Raw genomic sequence first — 18,750 nt, 5'->3', positions numbered from 1 at the left:
GCATGGAATATCAGTACTTCCAAAGGGCTACTACCCAGAGTCAAGTGTATGTGGATTTTGGAGATGATTGTCCATTTTAAACTCCCTAGGATTAAAATGTCTATTGCCTGATGTGTTTAAGCTTTATTTTTGGAGATGGGTTTATAGGAACTAGATTCATGTTGCCAGTCATATCAGCCTATTTGAGTATATTTGCTTCCTGTCTACTTTGGGAACAAGTTGTGGGACCTGAGATTTGCTGCAGATCTTTCCTTGACTGCAGTCTGTCCCTCAGTTGAATCAAGTATTTTTCCTCTCTTGTGAAGTTTTCATGTTGACCAGTTTTCTCCTTGTCACTGATCAGGACTAAGTCATAGACTTGGCAAAGCTGCACAAGTTGTCTGCCTTCTACTACTTGGCATTTGTAATATTTACAAGATACAGGATTAAAACATTGTCAAGTTGTGCCTTTCCAACCTGAAGCCATCCATTTGTGCCATTCTGTCCAAGCTGGTGGGTGACCATGCTCTGCCCTCTGCCTCAAATATCAGGAGTTCTGGTGCACGTAGCCTTAAATTTACCTCCGATGTTCACCTTGATTTCAACAAGAACTTTGTTCCAGATTAGAGGAAAGTTTTCCCGTTCTTGAGTTTTAAATATTGCTATGAGTTGTTAACACTGCAACATTATATTACTGTCTATGGGATGTGCTGACTTGTCACTCCTTCAGTTCCAAATCTGACTAGATGGCATTGAAAGACTCCTACTCAACCCGTCTCCCTTCAGTTTCCTCAACCTACTTCCCTTGATTGTACCGTAGCCATTTTCCTTTAGCCTAACATCCTTTAATCTGTCTAGATGGCTGAGAAGTGCCCTATTAAGGGGCTATCTTGTCTATCTTGGGTTTTATTTATTCTCTGGATGTGGACATTAACCAGACTAGCATTTATTGCCCATCCCTAATTGCCAAGAGGGCATTTGAGTCAGCCACATTGTGGGTCTGGAGCCACATACAAGCCAGACCAGATGAGGATTGCAGTTTCCTTCCCTAAAGGAAATTAATGAACCAGGTGGGTTTTCCAATTGACTATTTGTCATTATTAGACTAATTCCAAATTTTTACTGAATCACAATTTCAGTCCCCAGAGCTCTACCCAGGTCCCTGTATTAATAGTCTAGCAACCATACCACTAGGCCATAATCTCTCCTGAATTATTAAGTGTGTGCAACTGCATTAGTAGTTTCTTTTTTCGTACTTTTTTCTTTAAAATTTGAAATCTAGTTTCACATGGGATTCAAACCCATATTCAAGACACTAGCCTATGGTTCTGGACTAGTAATCCAATGTCACAATGTTGCTTTCACAAGAATTGATAAAGTAACTTATCTTGATTGGCATCACCAACTGCATGTGGTTTATCTATCAAGATGACTCCTGCTATGCCTTGCAGCATTGTCAAATTTCAAAGCAAACTGTAGTCTATGCTGCTAAGGAAAAACAAATAATAAGTGTTTGTTTTAATCACTCCCCATCCACCCAATCTTGCCCTGATCAGTCAGTACTGTAGCACTAGTTGGGGACGATTACACTGCCATATTATCCTTGTGCTATTGCTTGTGTTTTGGTTTTTTTTGGAAGTGACATGCTGTGCCCTCATGGGAATGTTTTTTGTCTTTGAGCATGGATTCTGAAATCAGTGGGAAGGCAGATGTGCTGCCTCCTGGTTGGTTGGTTGCCTAGCAGCTGAATGTTTGTTTGTTATTGACACTAACATTGTTGGTTTAACCGGTCCTCGTAGCATTCAACACCACTACATCTCTTGCCCTGTGTACTTTTCTCTACAATGAGGTTAACAGTTGCTGTGGTTCCTGTGCTCAATAGATTGTGGTCTCAAGTGGCAGCTCAATAGGTTCATGTTTTCAGTCATCCATTGCATGACCAGTACATCCTGACATTGTTGTGGGAGCACGTGAGCTTAGTTGTTTTGGAAACCCTTTGAACTTCATTTAAGAATATTCACTTGTACAAAGCCTTCCCCCAACTTTTTGACTGTTCCAAAGTTGTGTTTTTGCTTTTTGCTTTGAATTTGAATATAGCTAGTGTCCTTGAACTGGAGAGCTAAATATTGGTCAAGCTTTTGTAGTAGAAACTGAACAGTACCATTTGGATAACTAACTTTTTTATCTAGTAGTTGTTGCAATAAGAAATGGCAAGTGATCGAGTTCTTTGCAGTTTTTGCCCCCTGTCTAACTTCCAAGGTGTGGTGTCCCATGGACACCAGTGAAGCAATGCTAAAATTCTGCTAGTGACATCTTGTCACGTGACCCTGGATAAAGCCTTCCAACTGGTTGGGCAGGGATCTCCTAATCTGGGGTTATTTCTAGTCACCAAGACCTTTTTTAATCCATGTTCTTGTTTGTGCTCCACATCCAGAGAATGGGGGTTGGGGTGGTGGAGAATGTTGTAAATTCGTTCTCCTGAACACAATGTTAAATCTCCAGGGTCTTGAGACGACAGTTCTATTTAGAGATGGATAGACTGAGCAGGCTCATTAGTGCTACCACCTGCCCTGGGACTACATTGTTTTTTCCAGAGACAGTGGGAGTGTTGGAAAAACTGAAACATTTCAGAACGTTTCCAACAGGTAATAAAGGCCATTTTTGGGAGTGGTTGAAATTAACTCCCCATACAATTAAGGCTGAATTACCTTTTTTTTTGTCATATCACCATCTTTAGAAAAAGACTTACAAATTTGCCCTGGGCACTTGACTGAGCTTCCAGAACGTATAGCTGTTCTAGTGTAGGACTGTGGTGGTTGGTTTTGTTCTAACGATACCATTTAATCCTGGGTTCAAGTCAGTATGTTATAGCATTCCTTCGGTGCACTCAAATGTCCAAGTGGCATTGATCTTTGAAGAAGATTGCTTGCCCCTCTTTGAGTATAGGAGTTTGGGATGTTGCATTGGCGAGGCTTCTTCTGGAGTACTGTGTGCAGCTATATGAAGGATTGTATTAAGCTGAAGAGGGTTCAGAAGAGATTTACCAGGATGTTGTTGGAATGGATGGTTTAGGTTATATAAGGCTGGGTAGGTTGGGACTTTTCATCATAGTGTGAGGTTGAGGGATGACTTTAAAAGTTTTTAAAGGTTCATGACCAGGTGTCTTTCCCCAGGGTGGGGATTTTAAGTGGGCATATTTTTAAGATGAGAAGTCCAAGTTTAAAGACAGGAGGGGGCAATCTTTTAATGGTTTGTGTGGAATGAACTCCCAAAGAAAGCGGTGGATGTAATTTTGGTTACAGCATCTAAGACATTTGGATACCTTCATGAGTAGGAAAGGGTTGGACGGGTATGGGCCAAGTGCAGGCAGATGGGACTAGTTTAGGATTATGTTCCGCATGGACAAAAGGGTCTGTTTATGTTGTATGACTAAGATGTTAAAACCAAAGCTGTGTGCTTCCATGTGCTCTCTTTATAAAAGAACAGGTGTTCTCCCCAGTGTGTATGATAATCGTCATTCCAGTGATCATTGAAGATAGACAAGCTGCCTTAATTCCTACATTGTGATCTGCTATAAGGCTATGTATTTGGAGATCCTGAAGTTGGCATTGCAGCAGCTTTTCCCTTTTTTTCTTATTTGTTGAGTTGCGTACAATACCCTAGAGCATCTGGGCTGTGGAGACTGATCCGTTTAAGTGTTGCACTTAAAAAATGATCAGGACAACACATCTGAATATCACCTGCTGTGGGAAATGCGTAACTTCCCAACTTGTGTCCAATGATGCTGTAAATGCAGATGCTGTCAGACCCCTGGCCAAATCTGAACAGCTAGCTGCTTTTTTTTGAGTAACTTGGTATAACTAAACTTGTTCTTCACTCTTTAAGATGTTACTGCTTTGTCACTAATGAGTGTTCAATTGCAGTGATGGACTGGTATCACAGTGCCCTCATATGGTTCTCTAGTTTATTGCGATGTTTTGCTGTTCTAATTTAGTATTACTTTGCCAAATCTGTTCTTATGGCTTAAACCTTTTTTTGAAAGTTAAGGTAAAGTAATGCACTTTCTGTATCAAAGGAACTGTTTGGAAATGTGGTGAATGTAGCCTCAATGGTTACAAGTAGGGGATTGGTACCGAATTGTGATCTCTATTTAGAGGGTTGACTTGGTTACAATGCAGAAAACACATCTGAATTTGCACAGCATTAAGTAGTTGACAAAGGGTCCAGGGAAGAGAAGGTTCACTATTGGGAATGGGTTGCTTGACAGTGCATTGAGGAGATTCAACAGTCAATCCAGATAATCAGAAACAATGGGGAATTTGCAAGACTGTGGGCAAGAGGCAGAGCAGTAGAACTACTCTGCACTTTTCAGTTAGCACAGGCAGTATGGGCTGCATGTAATGCCCCTGTTTCCTCTACCTGATGACAGTTAATTCTCTTGAAATACAATGTGCTGATCTTGCTTTATGTTTGGAAATGGAAATGTAAATGTAGTGGGGGCTTTGTATCAAGAGAATAACATATATTTTGGTTTTATTGATTTTAGAATCCCTATGGTGTGGAAGGAGGCCATTCAGCCCATCAAGTCTCACTGACCCACAGCATCCTACCCAGACCCAGTCTCCCACTGTATCCTGTTACCCAACATATCCCATGGCTAACCCACCCAGCCTGCACATCCCTGGGCACTATGGGGCAATTTAGCATTGCCAATCCACTGAACATCTGAACTGTGGGAAGAAACCAGGGCACCTGAAAGAAACCCACACAGATACAAGGAAAAAGTGTAAACTCTATATAGGCAGTTGTCTGAGGGATGGAATCAAACCTGGGGCCCTGGCACTGAGGCAGCAGTGCTCACCACTGGGTGGAATGGTGACTCCATAGAATCCTTCAGTATCCCCTCAAACTACTGTCAAGTCCTGTACTGCCCCACGTTAGTCAAAGATATTTGAACTATATAAGAGGCCATTTAAGCCATAGGTCTATGCCAGTGTTTACAGTCTATCCTTTAACCCTCAATGCATCCATCTAATCCCTTCCATTTCACAGTTCAGTGCATATTTGTTTAATTTTAGTTGCAAGTTTCTGTACTAAGTCAGCATTTTTCCTGACATCAACTTAATTCATTAGTGACTTTTTTTTTGCTAACAACCACAGCTAGAGAGGTCAAGTCAATTATCTCTACACTTTCAGAATTTGTGGGCTTCCATCAGATCACTAGAGTTCCTGTTTTTCTGCAGGCTGGGTAACCTGGCCCGTTGAATCATCCTGGTATGCTTTGTGCTATTTAGTGTTCCAGTAAACCTTCAAATGCCTTGGAGATCTTTTTTCTTTGGATCTATTTTTGGTATTTGTAGTCTAGTCTAACCAATGTTCCATGTAAGTATATGACTGTCTCCCACTAGAAATGCACCTCACTGCTTTGGTTTGCTTTTTTAGAATGGCGGTCTTAAACCGTAACTACTTTAATCCTCACTGGTTTTCTAAGTGCATCAATGTGGCTGTCTTATTTGTCCTATTTGTATTTAAGCTTATTCTCACCTTCACTAGAGGGTGGATTAATTAGCATTGGAAAGAAGTAAAGTGAGAATGTTGTGGGTGGTATTGATAGCTGCAGCTAATGTGACTGCAGGTGGAAATGTTAGCAGGGTTTTCAGTGCAGACTATTCGATGTGTATTGACCTAAGCCTACCTCATTGAGGAGGAAGTTCTTAAAGAGTCAGCTTTGTGGTTAGTGTCAACCAGGCAAGGATGTGTCTAAACTGACTAATTGAGTTAACAGTATGGTGACAGGATTTGCTCCAAACCCCCTCCAGTTAATTAAATGTTAGTAACAACTAAGTTTGTTTGGAGATTATTCAAAATTTCCTTTTTCAGGTGCAAGATTGGATCGGCCATATGAACGTATCCACTTCCCAGGATTTGGAATTGCAATCATCCTGCTGTGTGGCTTGGCTATCGTCTCTCTCCCAATCCTGGCTTTTCTCGTGAGTGCTTCATTCATCTGTATAGAATGCAGTGTGGTGATGTGAACAAAGGCCGAAAGATCTTTTGTACATTAGGTTAGCCTGCAGTCTAAGGTGGTTGCAGATGCAGCATCCTGATCACGTCTGATTTAAGAACTGCCGATGCTGGAGTCAGTAAGTGTGGAGCTGGAGGAGCACAGCAGGCCAGGAAAGCTGATGTTTCAGGTCGGGACCCTTCAGAAATGGGGAAGAGGAAGGGAGTTCAGAAACAGGGGTGGGGCTGGGGAAGGTAGGAGGGATGGTGATAGGTGAGTGCAGGTAGGCAGTGGTGGGGATTAGTCAGTGAGGTAGGAGGAGCAGATAAATGGGAGGGAAGATAGACAGGTTGTCAGGTCAGAGGTGGGGATGAGGGAGGGTTGGTCATAGGATGAGGTCAGGGGTGGGGGAGCTTTTCAAACTGGTAAAAATCTACATTTAGGCCATTGCACTGTAGGCTCCCAAGGTGGAATATGAGGTGCTGCTCCTCCAGTTTCCGGGTGGTGTCATTGTGACACTGGAGGAGGCCCAAGATGGACATGTCACCCAGGGAGTAGGAGGAGGAGTTGAAATGGTCTGTGACTGGAAGGTGTTGTCATCTGTCTTGAACAGAGCACAGGCGCTCGACCAAAGCGGTCTGAGCCTCTGCTTGGTCTTGCCGATGTAGAGGAGGCCACATCGGGAGCAGATGGAATAGACCTTACCCTTAACTTTAACTCCTCCCACTTCCTACAGACTAAGGGGGTGGCCATGGGAACTCACATGGGGCCCAAGCTGTGCCCGCCTCTTCGTAGGATACGTGGAACAATTCCTCTTGCTACGCTGGTACTATCCACTATCCTCTTCCTCCGCTACATTGACTGTATTGGTGCTGCCTCACGCTCCCACGAGGAGCTTGAACAATTCAACTTTACTAACACCTTTCACCCCAACCTCAAGTTCACCTGGACCATCTGATTACCTCTCCTTCCTAGACCTCTGTCTCCATCTCTGGTGACCATCTCAAAACACATCTATTTCAAGCCCATTGACTCCCATAGCTAGTAGGCTACACCTCCTCTCATCCACCCTCCTGCAAGAATGCAATCCCCTCCTCCCATTCCTCCACCTCCATCGCATGTGCTCCCAAGATGGGGTGTTCCACACCTGAACATCCCAGATGTCGTCTTTCTTCCAGGACCACAACTCTGCATCCCCCACTCCCACCCGCTTCGGTGGTTGAAAATGCTCTCAACTACTTCTCTTGTTTCCCGCACCCCTGTCCCAAAAACAGAATCCCCCTTGTCCTGTCATATCACCCCACTAATCTAACCTCTGTATTCAACGCATCGTTCTCCACCACCTACAATCTGACCCCACAACCAAAGATACATTTCCTTTCCCTCCCCACCCGAATCTGCCTTCCATAGGGACCACTGTCTGCGACTCGCTCCCCACTAGCCCCACCACCCCGGTACCTTTCCCTGTGACCGCAGGAAGTGCTACACCTCCCCAACCCCCCTCACCTCCATGGCACCAAACAAACCTTTGACAGACGTGCAGGTAAACCTCTGTCTGATATGAATGTGGTCTATTGTATCCACTGCTCCCAATGTGGCCTCCTCTACATCAGTGAGACCTCCCATGACCGACCAACCTTCCCTCTCATCCCTGCCTCCTTGACCTGACACAACCTGTCCATCTGCTCCTCCCACCTCAGACTAATTCCCACCACTGCCTACCTGCACTCGCCTATCACCATCCCTCCTACCTTCCCCAGCCCCACCACCTCTCTTTATTTCTGAGCTCCCTTCCTCCTCCCCATTTCTGAAGGGTCCCGACCTGAAACATTAACTTTCCTGACCTGCTGTACTCCTTTAGCTCTACACTTATCACTGATGCCAGCATCGGCCGTGCTTACTATCTCTGCCTTTCAACAAGATCTCTGCATTGTGTGGTTGTATGGTATTGAACTTTTTGTACTCCACATCACATCAAGTACACAGCTAATTTCTGCTAAAAACAAATGAACCTGTTGCCCCTTGGAAGTGTGGAATATAGAGCTATATTTGGTTGTAGCGCAGCTATAAGAATAAATTGCTGCGTGCAGTAAGCAAGCTGTATGTACAATAGCTTGGAGCAAGGTTCTCCATAGGACACGTGAACTTTATTGCCCCCACCCATCAGTTAATCTTAATGTATTGATCTGACAAAAATTGGTCCTAAAGTCCTTTGTAATTAAAAGGCTGAATGTTTATTGAGACTCCTTTCTTTAATATAAATAAGCAATGCATTGCCAGGATATGGTCACACAATTTCCTGCTATGGATAATCTAACCACAAGGGTGAGTGCTACAATTGTTCTTGGGTTAAGGAAAACTGTAGGAAGTTCTTCTAAAATCTCCCTCGGATACTATCCCGAACACCCTAAATCATCCTTTCAACCTCCAATTCAGAATTGATCCTAATTTTTTAAAACTCTAGCCTTTGCAGGGTAGATATCTGAACAGGTTGGTTCAAAAATGTGATTATACACCACCTGGAATAGGTGGGGCTTGAACTTTTGAAGGTTTCACATCAAACAGCTGGACTCTTAACTGTTTTAAATATACTGTGATCAGGTGAATAGGTCTTTCCCTAGGGTAGGGGAGTCCAAAACTAGAGGTCATTGATTTCTAAGGTGAAGGGAAAGATTTTAAAAGGGCCCTGAGGGGCAACTTTTTTTAAGAGGGTGGTGCATGTCTGGAAGGAGCTGTCAGGAAGTGGTAGAGACCAGTACAATGGCAACACTCGACATTTGGACAGTTATATGGATAGAAAAAGTCAAGGGATACGGTCCAAATGCAGGCAAATAGACTAGTTTGGGGAAAATTGGTCAGCATAGATGAGTAGGGCTGAAAGGCCTGTGACTTTGACTGTTCTCTTTCCAGTTTAATATCCAGGTGATCCCTGACTTAGGAACATAATCTGAATTAATTTTAAGGGTCCAAAATGCAAATATTTGCTTGTACTTCAAAACAGCTATTTCATATTGTACTACATTGTTCAAATTGTGTGCAAAGTGACTTAATGTACTCTGAAACAGTTTGTAACCTGGGGACTGCCCACAAACATTTCAGTACAAATGTGCTTACCACCAACGCTTCAAAGTGAAGCCTGCTATTCCCAACAAGAGGTGGGAAGACACTGGTGTTGATGACTGGTTAGGTTTGAATCTGGTGATCAGGGTTAGATACAGCATTGGAGTTGCTGTTTTGGAACTGACTTCAAATCCTACATCTTGGTATACCTTAAGTTTGTAAAAGCAAATTGAAATGTGTTCTCTTGTGTTGGGGTTTAGTGCTGGAAATATAGGTTCTGTGCGGCTTGTCAGAAGAGCTTTGCGTTTGAAGCCTGGGACGTTGAACGTGAGAATGCAAGTAACATACCATTGCCAGAGGTGAGCTGCTTAACTATCTACTCCACAATTATGTTTTTACTCTTAATCAGGCATGGTCCAAGTTTTTTGAATGGTTCGGAGAACACCCACTCAAAATATTCAAGTCAGATATGTACATATGGGTGGCTTCCAGTCCTACTCCTTCCCCTACAGCCCTCCATTACCTCCTCTTAGAGTTAATACTCTTGTGCTGGTTAAGCTTCTCTTCCCTCACTGTCATCCAACACAGTCTAGTTTGGCCCTGCTTAAACATTGTTTCTTTTGGCGTGTCTACATCGTCTGCAACTCTTACTATAACACCATGCAGTTCCTTTTATCTGCCTTTATGAAGTCAAGGTAATTCCTCAAAGTAATTCTGTATCCTTCTGTAATGCATACATATTGGAAAGAATGAGGGTAGGGACTTCTGAACTGCAAATGGCAAGTGGTTTACTTTAAAATTCTGACTTTACGACAAGTGTAACCAGTGTTCCATTGTTATTCAACTCCCTGGAATTTGTGTACATGCCTTTTAAACTAACTTTAAAGGTGCTGACAATGACAAATTTCCTCAGATTGCCATTGAGCTTGAGTCAGAAATCACATGATACCAGGTTATAGTCCAACAGATTTACTTGAAATCAAGCTCTGAGCAGAGTGTTCCAGACTTCACCAGACAAAGCAGTGCTCCAAAAGCTTGTGATTTCAAATAAACCTGTTGGACTATAAACCCAGTGTTGCGACTTCTGACTTTGTCTAGACCAGTCTGGCTCTGGCATCTCCACCTCCAAGCTTAAGGTCACCACACCTCTGTCTGCAGACAATTATTAAACTGGTGAGAAGTTCCAATCTTGTTGATACTGTTGGCCTTGCTGTAAAAACACCCTGGAGTTATGTCCTTAATGAAGGTTAACTGGATTTTAAAGCAAACTAATGTTGCAATTACTACTGATCAGCTTGCTTGCTGTGTGAACCTACTTTGGAATATTAAATTTCTCATGTTTTTCAACTGCCACTGAATCCTCCTTTTCTTAATTTTGACGTAATCGGCACATTGTGTTTCTTAGCTTGCTATGACTGCTTGATGATCTCACTGGAAGCCTGGAGCATGTGGTGTCTTTGCTTAGCACTGCTGTCTCTCAGCACCACAGACCCCAGCTCGATTCCAACCTTGGGTAACAGTGTGGATGTTGCACATGCAATGTCTGTAGGGGGTTTCTGCTGGGTGCTCTGGTTTCCTTCCACAGTCTGAAGATGTACTGTTTGGGTGGATTGGCCATGCTAAAATTGCCTCAGTGCCCTGGGATAAGGTAGGGGTGCTGAGTCTGCATGGGATGCTCCAGATTGGTGGAGACTCATCTGGGCTGAATGGCCTCTTCTGCACTAGAGCTTCCCTGACAATGACTCTGCATTTTGCCAGTGAAAGGTGAACTCCACACCACAGATTGCATCTTCATGAGGAGCTTTCTTCCATTTCCGTGGCAAATGCCTTGCTATCAGCAAAATCTGAGCTGCAAGGTATAGGTTACATCTGGGGTAGACAAACAGGAGGCTTGAAGAACATGGCAAGCAAAGCAGCAGTCAATGTTTTGGGTATAGTCATTGAGGACTTGTCTGATATGAAGCAGAAAAGTCATCGTGTGTGTGGATTCTGTCTAATATAGAGCAGAGGTCCTCTGCAAGCTTGAGAAAAGGAGGCCTTGAGCTGGGGGAGGGATGAGGAGAGGGAGTGGAGGTGCTGACACATTGCGGAGAAGTTGTGTGGAGAATCTAGAGTGAATTGTTTCTGGAGGCATTGAAAGTGTTGAGTATGGAGCATTGAAGGTAGGTCCAAATTTGGAAGGTTTGAAATGTACTTGTATGACTTGAGGGATGAGATGGTGGCGAAGACTGGGGCTGAGGAAGGTCATGTGGCTGTAGTAGCGTTTGTTTTGTGGTGTGGTTGAAGAGGTCACAGCAGTGAGAAAGGGGATCACTAAATCTTCCTCCTGAGGGAGGCAGAGAACTTCAAAGTGGGGTTCCTTTTGAAGAGACTTTTTTGTAGTGGTTAAATTTGGTTAGAAACAGCTGCAGATGCTGGAACCCAAGGTAGGCAACATCTGGCAAGAAAGGAGCAGTCAATGTTTTGGGTATAACCCTTCAGGACTGGTTACACCCTAAACATTGCTCCTTTCTCTTGCCAGATGTTGCCTGCCTTGCTGTGGGTTGTCTGTCTTGGATACCAGCATCTGCAGTTGTTTGTCTCTAACACAGGCTACATCTGGAATGTTTAAATGCCAGGTCCCCCTTGATCAAGTGATACACAATTGGAACATGAACTTGAAGATCCCCTTCTGGTCCCAGTAACACTGCTCACCACCTTTACCCAGAAGTCATTTTAGTTTAAGTGCTGATGTTGTCAATGTGCCAGTTTAAATCATCCACCTTCACAATTCACTCCCTCCAGCACTGGTGCATGTTGGCAGCAGTGTGCATCATCTACAATATACTAACTCTCTAAGGCTGTATGTTCTAAGCAATCTCTCAAACAACTATAAAGACAAGGGTAGCAGATGCATCAGAGCACCACTACCTGCAAATTCCTCTTCCCTTGCACTGCACTGCACCACAACCGTAACCACTTAACTTGAATGATATCATAACTAGTAACTGAAGAAACAAACTACTGGGACTCCCATGCTAGAGGACTGTCCCTATAAATCAAATAGTGGTTCAAGTTGACAGCTCACCACCACCTGGGCAATAAATGCTGGGTCTAGCCAATGACCACCACAACCCATGAATGAAAGAAAACCTCTAGTTTCTGCCAATATGTGCCATCTATAAAAATATACTGCACCTGCGAAGTTATCCTGCTGGGATCTCCAATGCATCCCTTCTTGCAATGTCCCTCTCTCCATGACCCACACTGCCAAGGGTACGCAGCAGTGGAATCATTTAACCTTCAAGTTTCTGTCCTGCAAACCATTTCCACACCCCCTGCCCCCATGCATTACTGCCTATAGCAGATGTTTCCAACATGTTATCTCCTCCACTGGGTCCATATCCTGCCCTTTCCACTTGATCTCTCAATTCTAAGAAATCAGGGTGACTTTGAATTCCAGGACTGACGGTTTGACAATGGAAGGTTCAGAGAGGCAATTTGAAAATATAGAATGAGATTGTAATCTCTGGGTGATTGACTACATTTGTACAAATGTAGTCAGCAACCTCTAGGATCTGTTGGACAGAAACAGGCTGATGTCTCAACTATATACAGAAGCCTGATTTTAAAACCGGGCTTAACTGGTATCTGCTTTCTCCAGGTCTGTCCTGTGGTATCTGACCCAGTGAGACTATTCCTTAGGCATGTACCCAGTAGTGATTGAGTAGTGGTATTGTTGACTTTAATTGTGCACCATTAGGGCTGAGAGTCTTTGTTCTCTGTGCCAAGCTATGGGTTCTGGTTTTTTGTATTAAAAACTGGAGATTGTTAGGACCTTGCAGGATGAGGTAAGGAAAATCTCGAATCACCATCTAAAGATGAGCAGACGGGGAAAGAGTGGTATGACCAGGTGTGTTAAACCACCTGGACTGAATCCATCCTTGGGTTTTAGCCTTCCATTTGTGATGCAGTTTGTGTTCCTACCTCTGGACCAAGTGGAACAGGTGACTTGAACCTGTCTGAGGTGTGTCATTACATCTGAACATGATTTAGAAAAATAGGTTAAATAGAAAAAAAAATTCAACTTCATCTGATACCCAAATGTTTTTCTCTAGAGTATTTCTGGGTGTAGTCTATCCAATGAATGGCAGTCTCATCACCTTGTACTTGTGCTTGTGCTGTCATTTATTTGCCTGTTTTCTTAATTTAGCCTCCTTTTGAGGGGTTACTTGACCCAAACTTTTAGCTGATTTTCTGCCCACAGATGCTGCCAGACCTGCTGATCTTTTCCAGCAAGTTCTATTTTTTTTTTTTGTCAACTTACAGCATCTGCAGTCCTTTCTTTTCTTTTCTTCTTTTTTTCCTAATTAACCTGTTTTAGAAATGTTACACAGCTCTGGAGCAGGTGGGACATGAACCTGGCATCCTGGCACGGGTAGGGACATGACCTCTGCACCACAAGAGGGCTTTTCTGTCCATGTACAACCTAAACTTTACTGGCACAACACGCATTTCCAATTCATCAACATAGAGCCAAATTCTGCTCCGCTTCCTATTCTGTCTCCTTGTGTTGTGTAAATGCAAGTTTGTTTTTTTTGGTCGAGGGAATCCTATGCCTCATGAATGTGACTTAAATTTTTGACTTTATTCAATCAGTGCTCAGATCTTCAATTTAAAGGATGATTTTGCAATATAATAAAATTGGGCAGGTTATCAATAACTAGTTTAACACACCACACTTGATTTCTGCAGATAGGATCCACTTGACAATATTTTCTTAAGATTTAGTACCATACTAAAATAAAACCAAGTGGCTCAGTGGTTAGCTTACAGGTTGGATTCCCCACTCACCTGTCTGTGTGGGTTTCCTCCGACTGCTCCATTTTCCTCCCGCAGTCCAAAGATGTACCATTAAGTGGATTGGCCATGCTAAATTGCCTCAGCATCCAGGGATGTGCAGGTTAGGTAGATTAGCCACAAGAAATGCAGGGTCACGGGTGGGTCTGGCTGGGATGTTTCTCGAAGGGTCGGTCATGTACTTTGGCCACATGACACAGAATCCCTACAAAGTGGAACTATGCACTGTGGATGCTGAAAGTTTGGAACAAAAATCACAAGAAATTCCGGTCTGGCAGCATCTATGGATAGAAAGCAGAATTAACAATTTGGGTCCAGTGACCCTCCTTTAGAACCTCCTAAAGATCCCATCAGAATCCACTTCATTCAGTGTAAATGTCTGATTTCTATTTAGTTTGCATTCTTGTAATAAGCACGTGACAAAGTCTTGCAGACGACGGCAAATTCTTCATTGTTTATGGGGAGATCCAGTTTGAGCAGCTTCCTTGGTTAATTACAAGAAACTTGGTCAGTTTATTCTGATTTTGAATGAAGTCTTTCTCAGGTTTTCGCCTTTTTTTATATTCTGGAATAGGGTGCAATTTCATTTACTTTTAACAAACATTCTTGAAACAAACTGGATCTTTTGAGTCAGATGCTGGAGAATCCGAGACAACAAGGTGCAGAGCTGGATGAACACAGCAGGCCAAGCAGCATCATAGGAGCAGAAAGGCTGACGTTTCAGGCCTAGACCCTTCATCAGAAATGGGGGGGGAAGGGGAAGGGGGTTCTGAAATAAATAGGGAGAGTGGGAGGCGGATAGAAGATGGATAGGTGGAGAGGAAACAAACAGGCTGATGAGGTGGGGGTGGAGCCAGTAAAGGTGAGTGTAGGTGGGGAGTTAGGGAGGGGATAGGTCTGTCCAGGGAGGATGGACAAGTCAAGGGGGTGGGCTGAGGTTAGTAGGTAGGAGATGGAGGTGCGGCTTGAGGTGGGAGGAAGAACAAGTTAGGGAGGCGGGGATGAGCTGGACTGGTTTTGGGATGCAGTAGGGGGAGGGGAGATTTTGAAGCTTGAGAAATCAACATTGATACCATTGGGCTGCAGGGTTCCCAAGCGAAATGAGTTGCTGTTCCTGCAACCTTCGGGTGGCATCGTTGTGGCACTGCAGGAGGCCCAGGATGGACATGTCGTCTGAGGAATGGGAGGGGGTGTTGAAATGATTCGCGACTGGGAGGTGCAGTTGTTTATTGCGAACTGAGCGTAGGTGTTCTGCAAAGCAGTCCCCGAGCCTCCGCTTGGTTTCCCCGATGTAGAGGAGGCCACAACAGGTACAGCAGATGCAGTATACCACATTGGCAGATGTGCAGGTGAACATCTGCTTGATGTGGAAAGTCTTCTTGGGGCCTGGGATGGGGGCGAGGGAGGAGGTATGGGGGCAGGTATAGCATTCCCTGCAACCGCAGGAAGAAGTGCCGGGTGTGGTGGGGCTGGAGGGGAGTGTGGAAAGGACAAGGGAGTCACGGAGAGAGTGGTCCCTCCGGAAAGCAGATAAGGGTGGGGAGGGAAAGATGTCTTTGGTGGTGGGGTCAGATTGCTGATGGCGGAAGTGTCGGAGGATGATGCGTTGAATCTGGAGGTTGGTGGGGTGGTACGTGAGGACGAGGGGGATTTTTTTTTTGGTTCTTGCATGGACGGGGTGTGAGGGATGGGTTGCGGGAAATGTGGGAGACACAGTTGAGGACCGCATCCCAAAACTAGTCCAGCTCGTCCCTGCCTCCCTAACCTGTTCTTCCTCCCACCTCAAGCCGCACCCCCATCTCCTACCTACTAACCTCATCCCGCCCCCTTGACCTGTCCATCCTCCCTGGACTGACCTATCCCCTCCTAACTCCCCACCTACACTCCTTTTACTGGCTCCATCCCCGCCCCTTCAACCTGTTTGTTTCCTCTCCTCTATCCATCTTCTATCCGCCTCCCCCATTTCTGATGAAGGGTCTAGGCCTGAAACGTCAGCCTTTCTGCTCCTATGATGCTGCTTGGCCTGCTGTGTTCATCCAGCTCTTCACCTGGTTCTTTTGAGTATTCAAATGCAACAACTGTAATTCAAGCAAACTGCAGCTTGTGCATTGAAACTTAGTACAAAGATTTGCTTCCTATGTACTAGGGCTTATTTTAAGACTTCTGCATTGTTTTAACTCCCTTTGTGTCAAGGAGACTACTTACTGTTTGTTTTTAAATGTTTTTCAGGTGAATCCAGAAAGTTACAGGCTCCGTGAACCAATATATGTCAATTACTCCTTCAACTCATAATATTTTCAATCAAAGATCTGTGGATGAGATTGAACTTGTCCTGATTTTGTTTTGCTGCTCTAGTTGGAAGAGGAACATTGCATATTCAGGGTTCAGCTTTGAGGTGAAATTATAAATTGTATCCCAGCTTTTCCTGATGTTTGTCATTTTACTTGGCATCAGACTGGTCATGGAAGGCATTGGTGTTCTTTCCACTGTGTGTGGAAGAAATCTAGGTGGGGCATCCCAGTTTCAAATGGCTACTTTGGAGTTTGTTTCAGGAAGTCTACACTGAGCAGCCAGTTTGAGTTGATGCTTGGATTTAGTTATGTCACTGCAATTAAAATGGAATTTGGCTACTTTTCTCCCTGGTGACCCTGTCTAGATTAACTTTTTGTTCAGTAGCCTGGACTTGAGTTTTGTGAATTGAACAAGCATCACCACCATATCTGTAATGTAATGAAACAGTACAATAATTATCTATCTGGCTTTATATTTGTGGCTATAATCCCATCGGAAAAGGGACCACAGCCATTTGTGCATGGCTGAGCAAAAAGGTTTGTTGACCAATGCATCTAAAAGTCAATATTGATATACGTCTTGAATTCCACGCTTCTACTTGAAGGCACTGGTGGTAGTTAGTCAGCATCATCTGCACTTGAGTCTGCTTAAACACCATTCCAAGGAGACTGAAGCATTGCACTCCAGACTTGATCACTCTGAACTAAGATTGAAGTATTTCTGTGTGTGGTTATGTAGTCAATAAACAGAGGACTGTATTGTTTTGTATCTCATCTTGTGCCAATTTGAGTTCCAATGTAACTAACTTGCAAAATATAATCTGATCATGTGATACTTTACAGGTGTGGACATTTTCACCCTTGTTTGTTTTCAAATATTTGTAGTGAAAGTTGACTTGGTTTGCATGGTCCTCATTTGCTCATGGGATCTGGTTTGGCTTTAAATCTCTTGTCCCATTGTCTCTTGGCTCTGATTTACATAATCTTTCATGAAAGTAGTCTAATTGGGATGTATAGGAACAAACAAGTACTCACAAATTCTGGGCATCTTTTGTGGGAAATGCTACAATGGAGAATATTTGCTTGCATTTAGGATGGTAACAAACTTTTTTGGCCCTCTTCTTTAAAATTGGGAACCTATGACTGACTGTCAATCACCTTCACAACTTTGTTTCATGTTTTAAATTTTTGTGCACCGGGATAGACTTTGTTTTAATATAGGTGAGTCACTTGTCTCAATCACTGGAAAAACAAGGCTCCCAGAAGAAATGGGATCCCATCCTGATGTGTCATATTTAAGATACCTGGCAGTAGCTTAAGCCCTTTTGAGCAGGAAGTTTAACTGAAGCATGTCTTGTAACAAACTTCAAACCTGTTGACTGAAGCTGAACAGTTCTGGTGCTGGTCTCTGACTGTGTAGTCCTGACCCAGAAAGTTACACTTCAAAATACCCATTCTTTTGGTGGCTAACTGCATGTGTGCCTTCATTGTCTGTCTGGTTTGATTACTTTCATCAGTGACAGGATTCTGTTATCCAAGTTAATGAAGGTTGTGGTTTCCAATTTTTATAATTGGATATAAGCCAGATGCAATGACTTCTCAAAGTGGAGAGGTCAAGTTCTCCTTTTCCAAGAAGTGAGTATGCAGGTGGCTGAGTGACTTTTTACAGTTTTCTCAAAAGGGTGTCTCATTTTGGGTGTGGGGTGTAGAGTAATGGAAAAGCTGCCATTTGTAGCAAGATATCAATGCAATTTAAATTTTGTTCACATGCATGCCAAATGCAACAGTTGCTTTTTTGCATTCAGTGACTTATAGCTGACCTATTGTAATTTCACCAGTAAAATGTGACTTATTATAGAAGTTTAAACAAAAATATACTTGTACAAAAGCCCGCGGAGACAAATCTCCAGTGACTTTTTTGTAAATTTTTAATAAAGATTTTTTGTTTGTTTTTTGCGTGTTTGTTTCCTTGCTGTAGGATGTACTTTTGCTGCCGATACTCCGGTTTGTGAAATTCCCTGCCCAGTGAAGCATTTTGAGGCTACCTTGAATGTTGTTTGTTTTAAGGCAGATTTCAAGTAGTAAATGAATTGAGGATTATGATGAGCAGACAGCTAACAAAAGATTGGCCATGATATTATTGAATGGCAGATCAGGCTCAAGTGGTCAGATGGCTTACTCCTGCTCTTGTTAATGATCTTGCTTGCTTGTACTGAACCTATCCAATCTTTAGGTTGCTGGATCTGTATTAAGCCTGAAAGTCTAAATAGTCAACCTGTATAGTACGTACATTCATTTGAGTTTCAACTTGAGCATGCTAGCTGTTTCATATGTTATGCAGCTGTTGTCGTATTAATGGGCTTTTGTAGAGTTAAGTACACATTGTCCCTCAGTGTAGCCTACAATTGCTCTGGGCTTTGGGTATTCGTACATCCACTGCAAGGCTATTCTATCCAGTTGGACTGCTTTGCTACAACTCCCTCTTGCCTCTTTCAACAAGTTAGTGTCTCTCCCTCATTAAAAGAATTTGCAATGTACAGAATACTGATTACAACACTCCAGAGATGACAACAAGGT

General features: G+C 43.4%; 1 protein-coding gene across 1 annotated transcript in view; it reads left to right on the top strand.

The window, feature by feature from the left end:
• Nucleotides 1–18,125, top strand: part of si:ch211-217k17.9 — a 52,203-nt gene extending 34,078 nt beyond the window's left edge. Inside the window, exons 14-16 of the mRNA XM_048617121.1 lie at nt 5,860–5,969; nt 9,304–9,402; nt 16,112–18,125. Of these exons, the coding sequence (XP_048473078.1) occupies nt 5,860–5,969; nt 9,304–9,402; nt 16,112–16,174 (272 nt within the window). The 3' untranslated portion in view covers nt 16,175–18,125. The remainder of the gene's footprint in view (nt 1–5,859; nt 5,970–9,303; nt 9,403–16,111) is intronic.
• The last annotated feature ends 625 nt before the right edge of the window (nt 18,126–18,750 follow it).

Source organism: Rhincodon typus, chromosome 36 (genome assembly GCF_021869965.1).
Source record: "Rhincodon typus isolate 14 chromosome 36, sRhiTyp1.1, whole genome shotgun sequence".
Taxonomy (NCBI): Eukaryota; Metazoa; Chordata; class Chondrichthyes; order Orectolobiformes; family Rhincodontidae; genus Rhincodon; species Rhincodon typus.
Note: the sequence above shows the minus strand (reverse complement) of the source record. Positions and strands in the feature narration are given on the sequence as shown.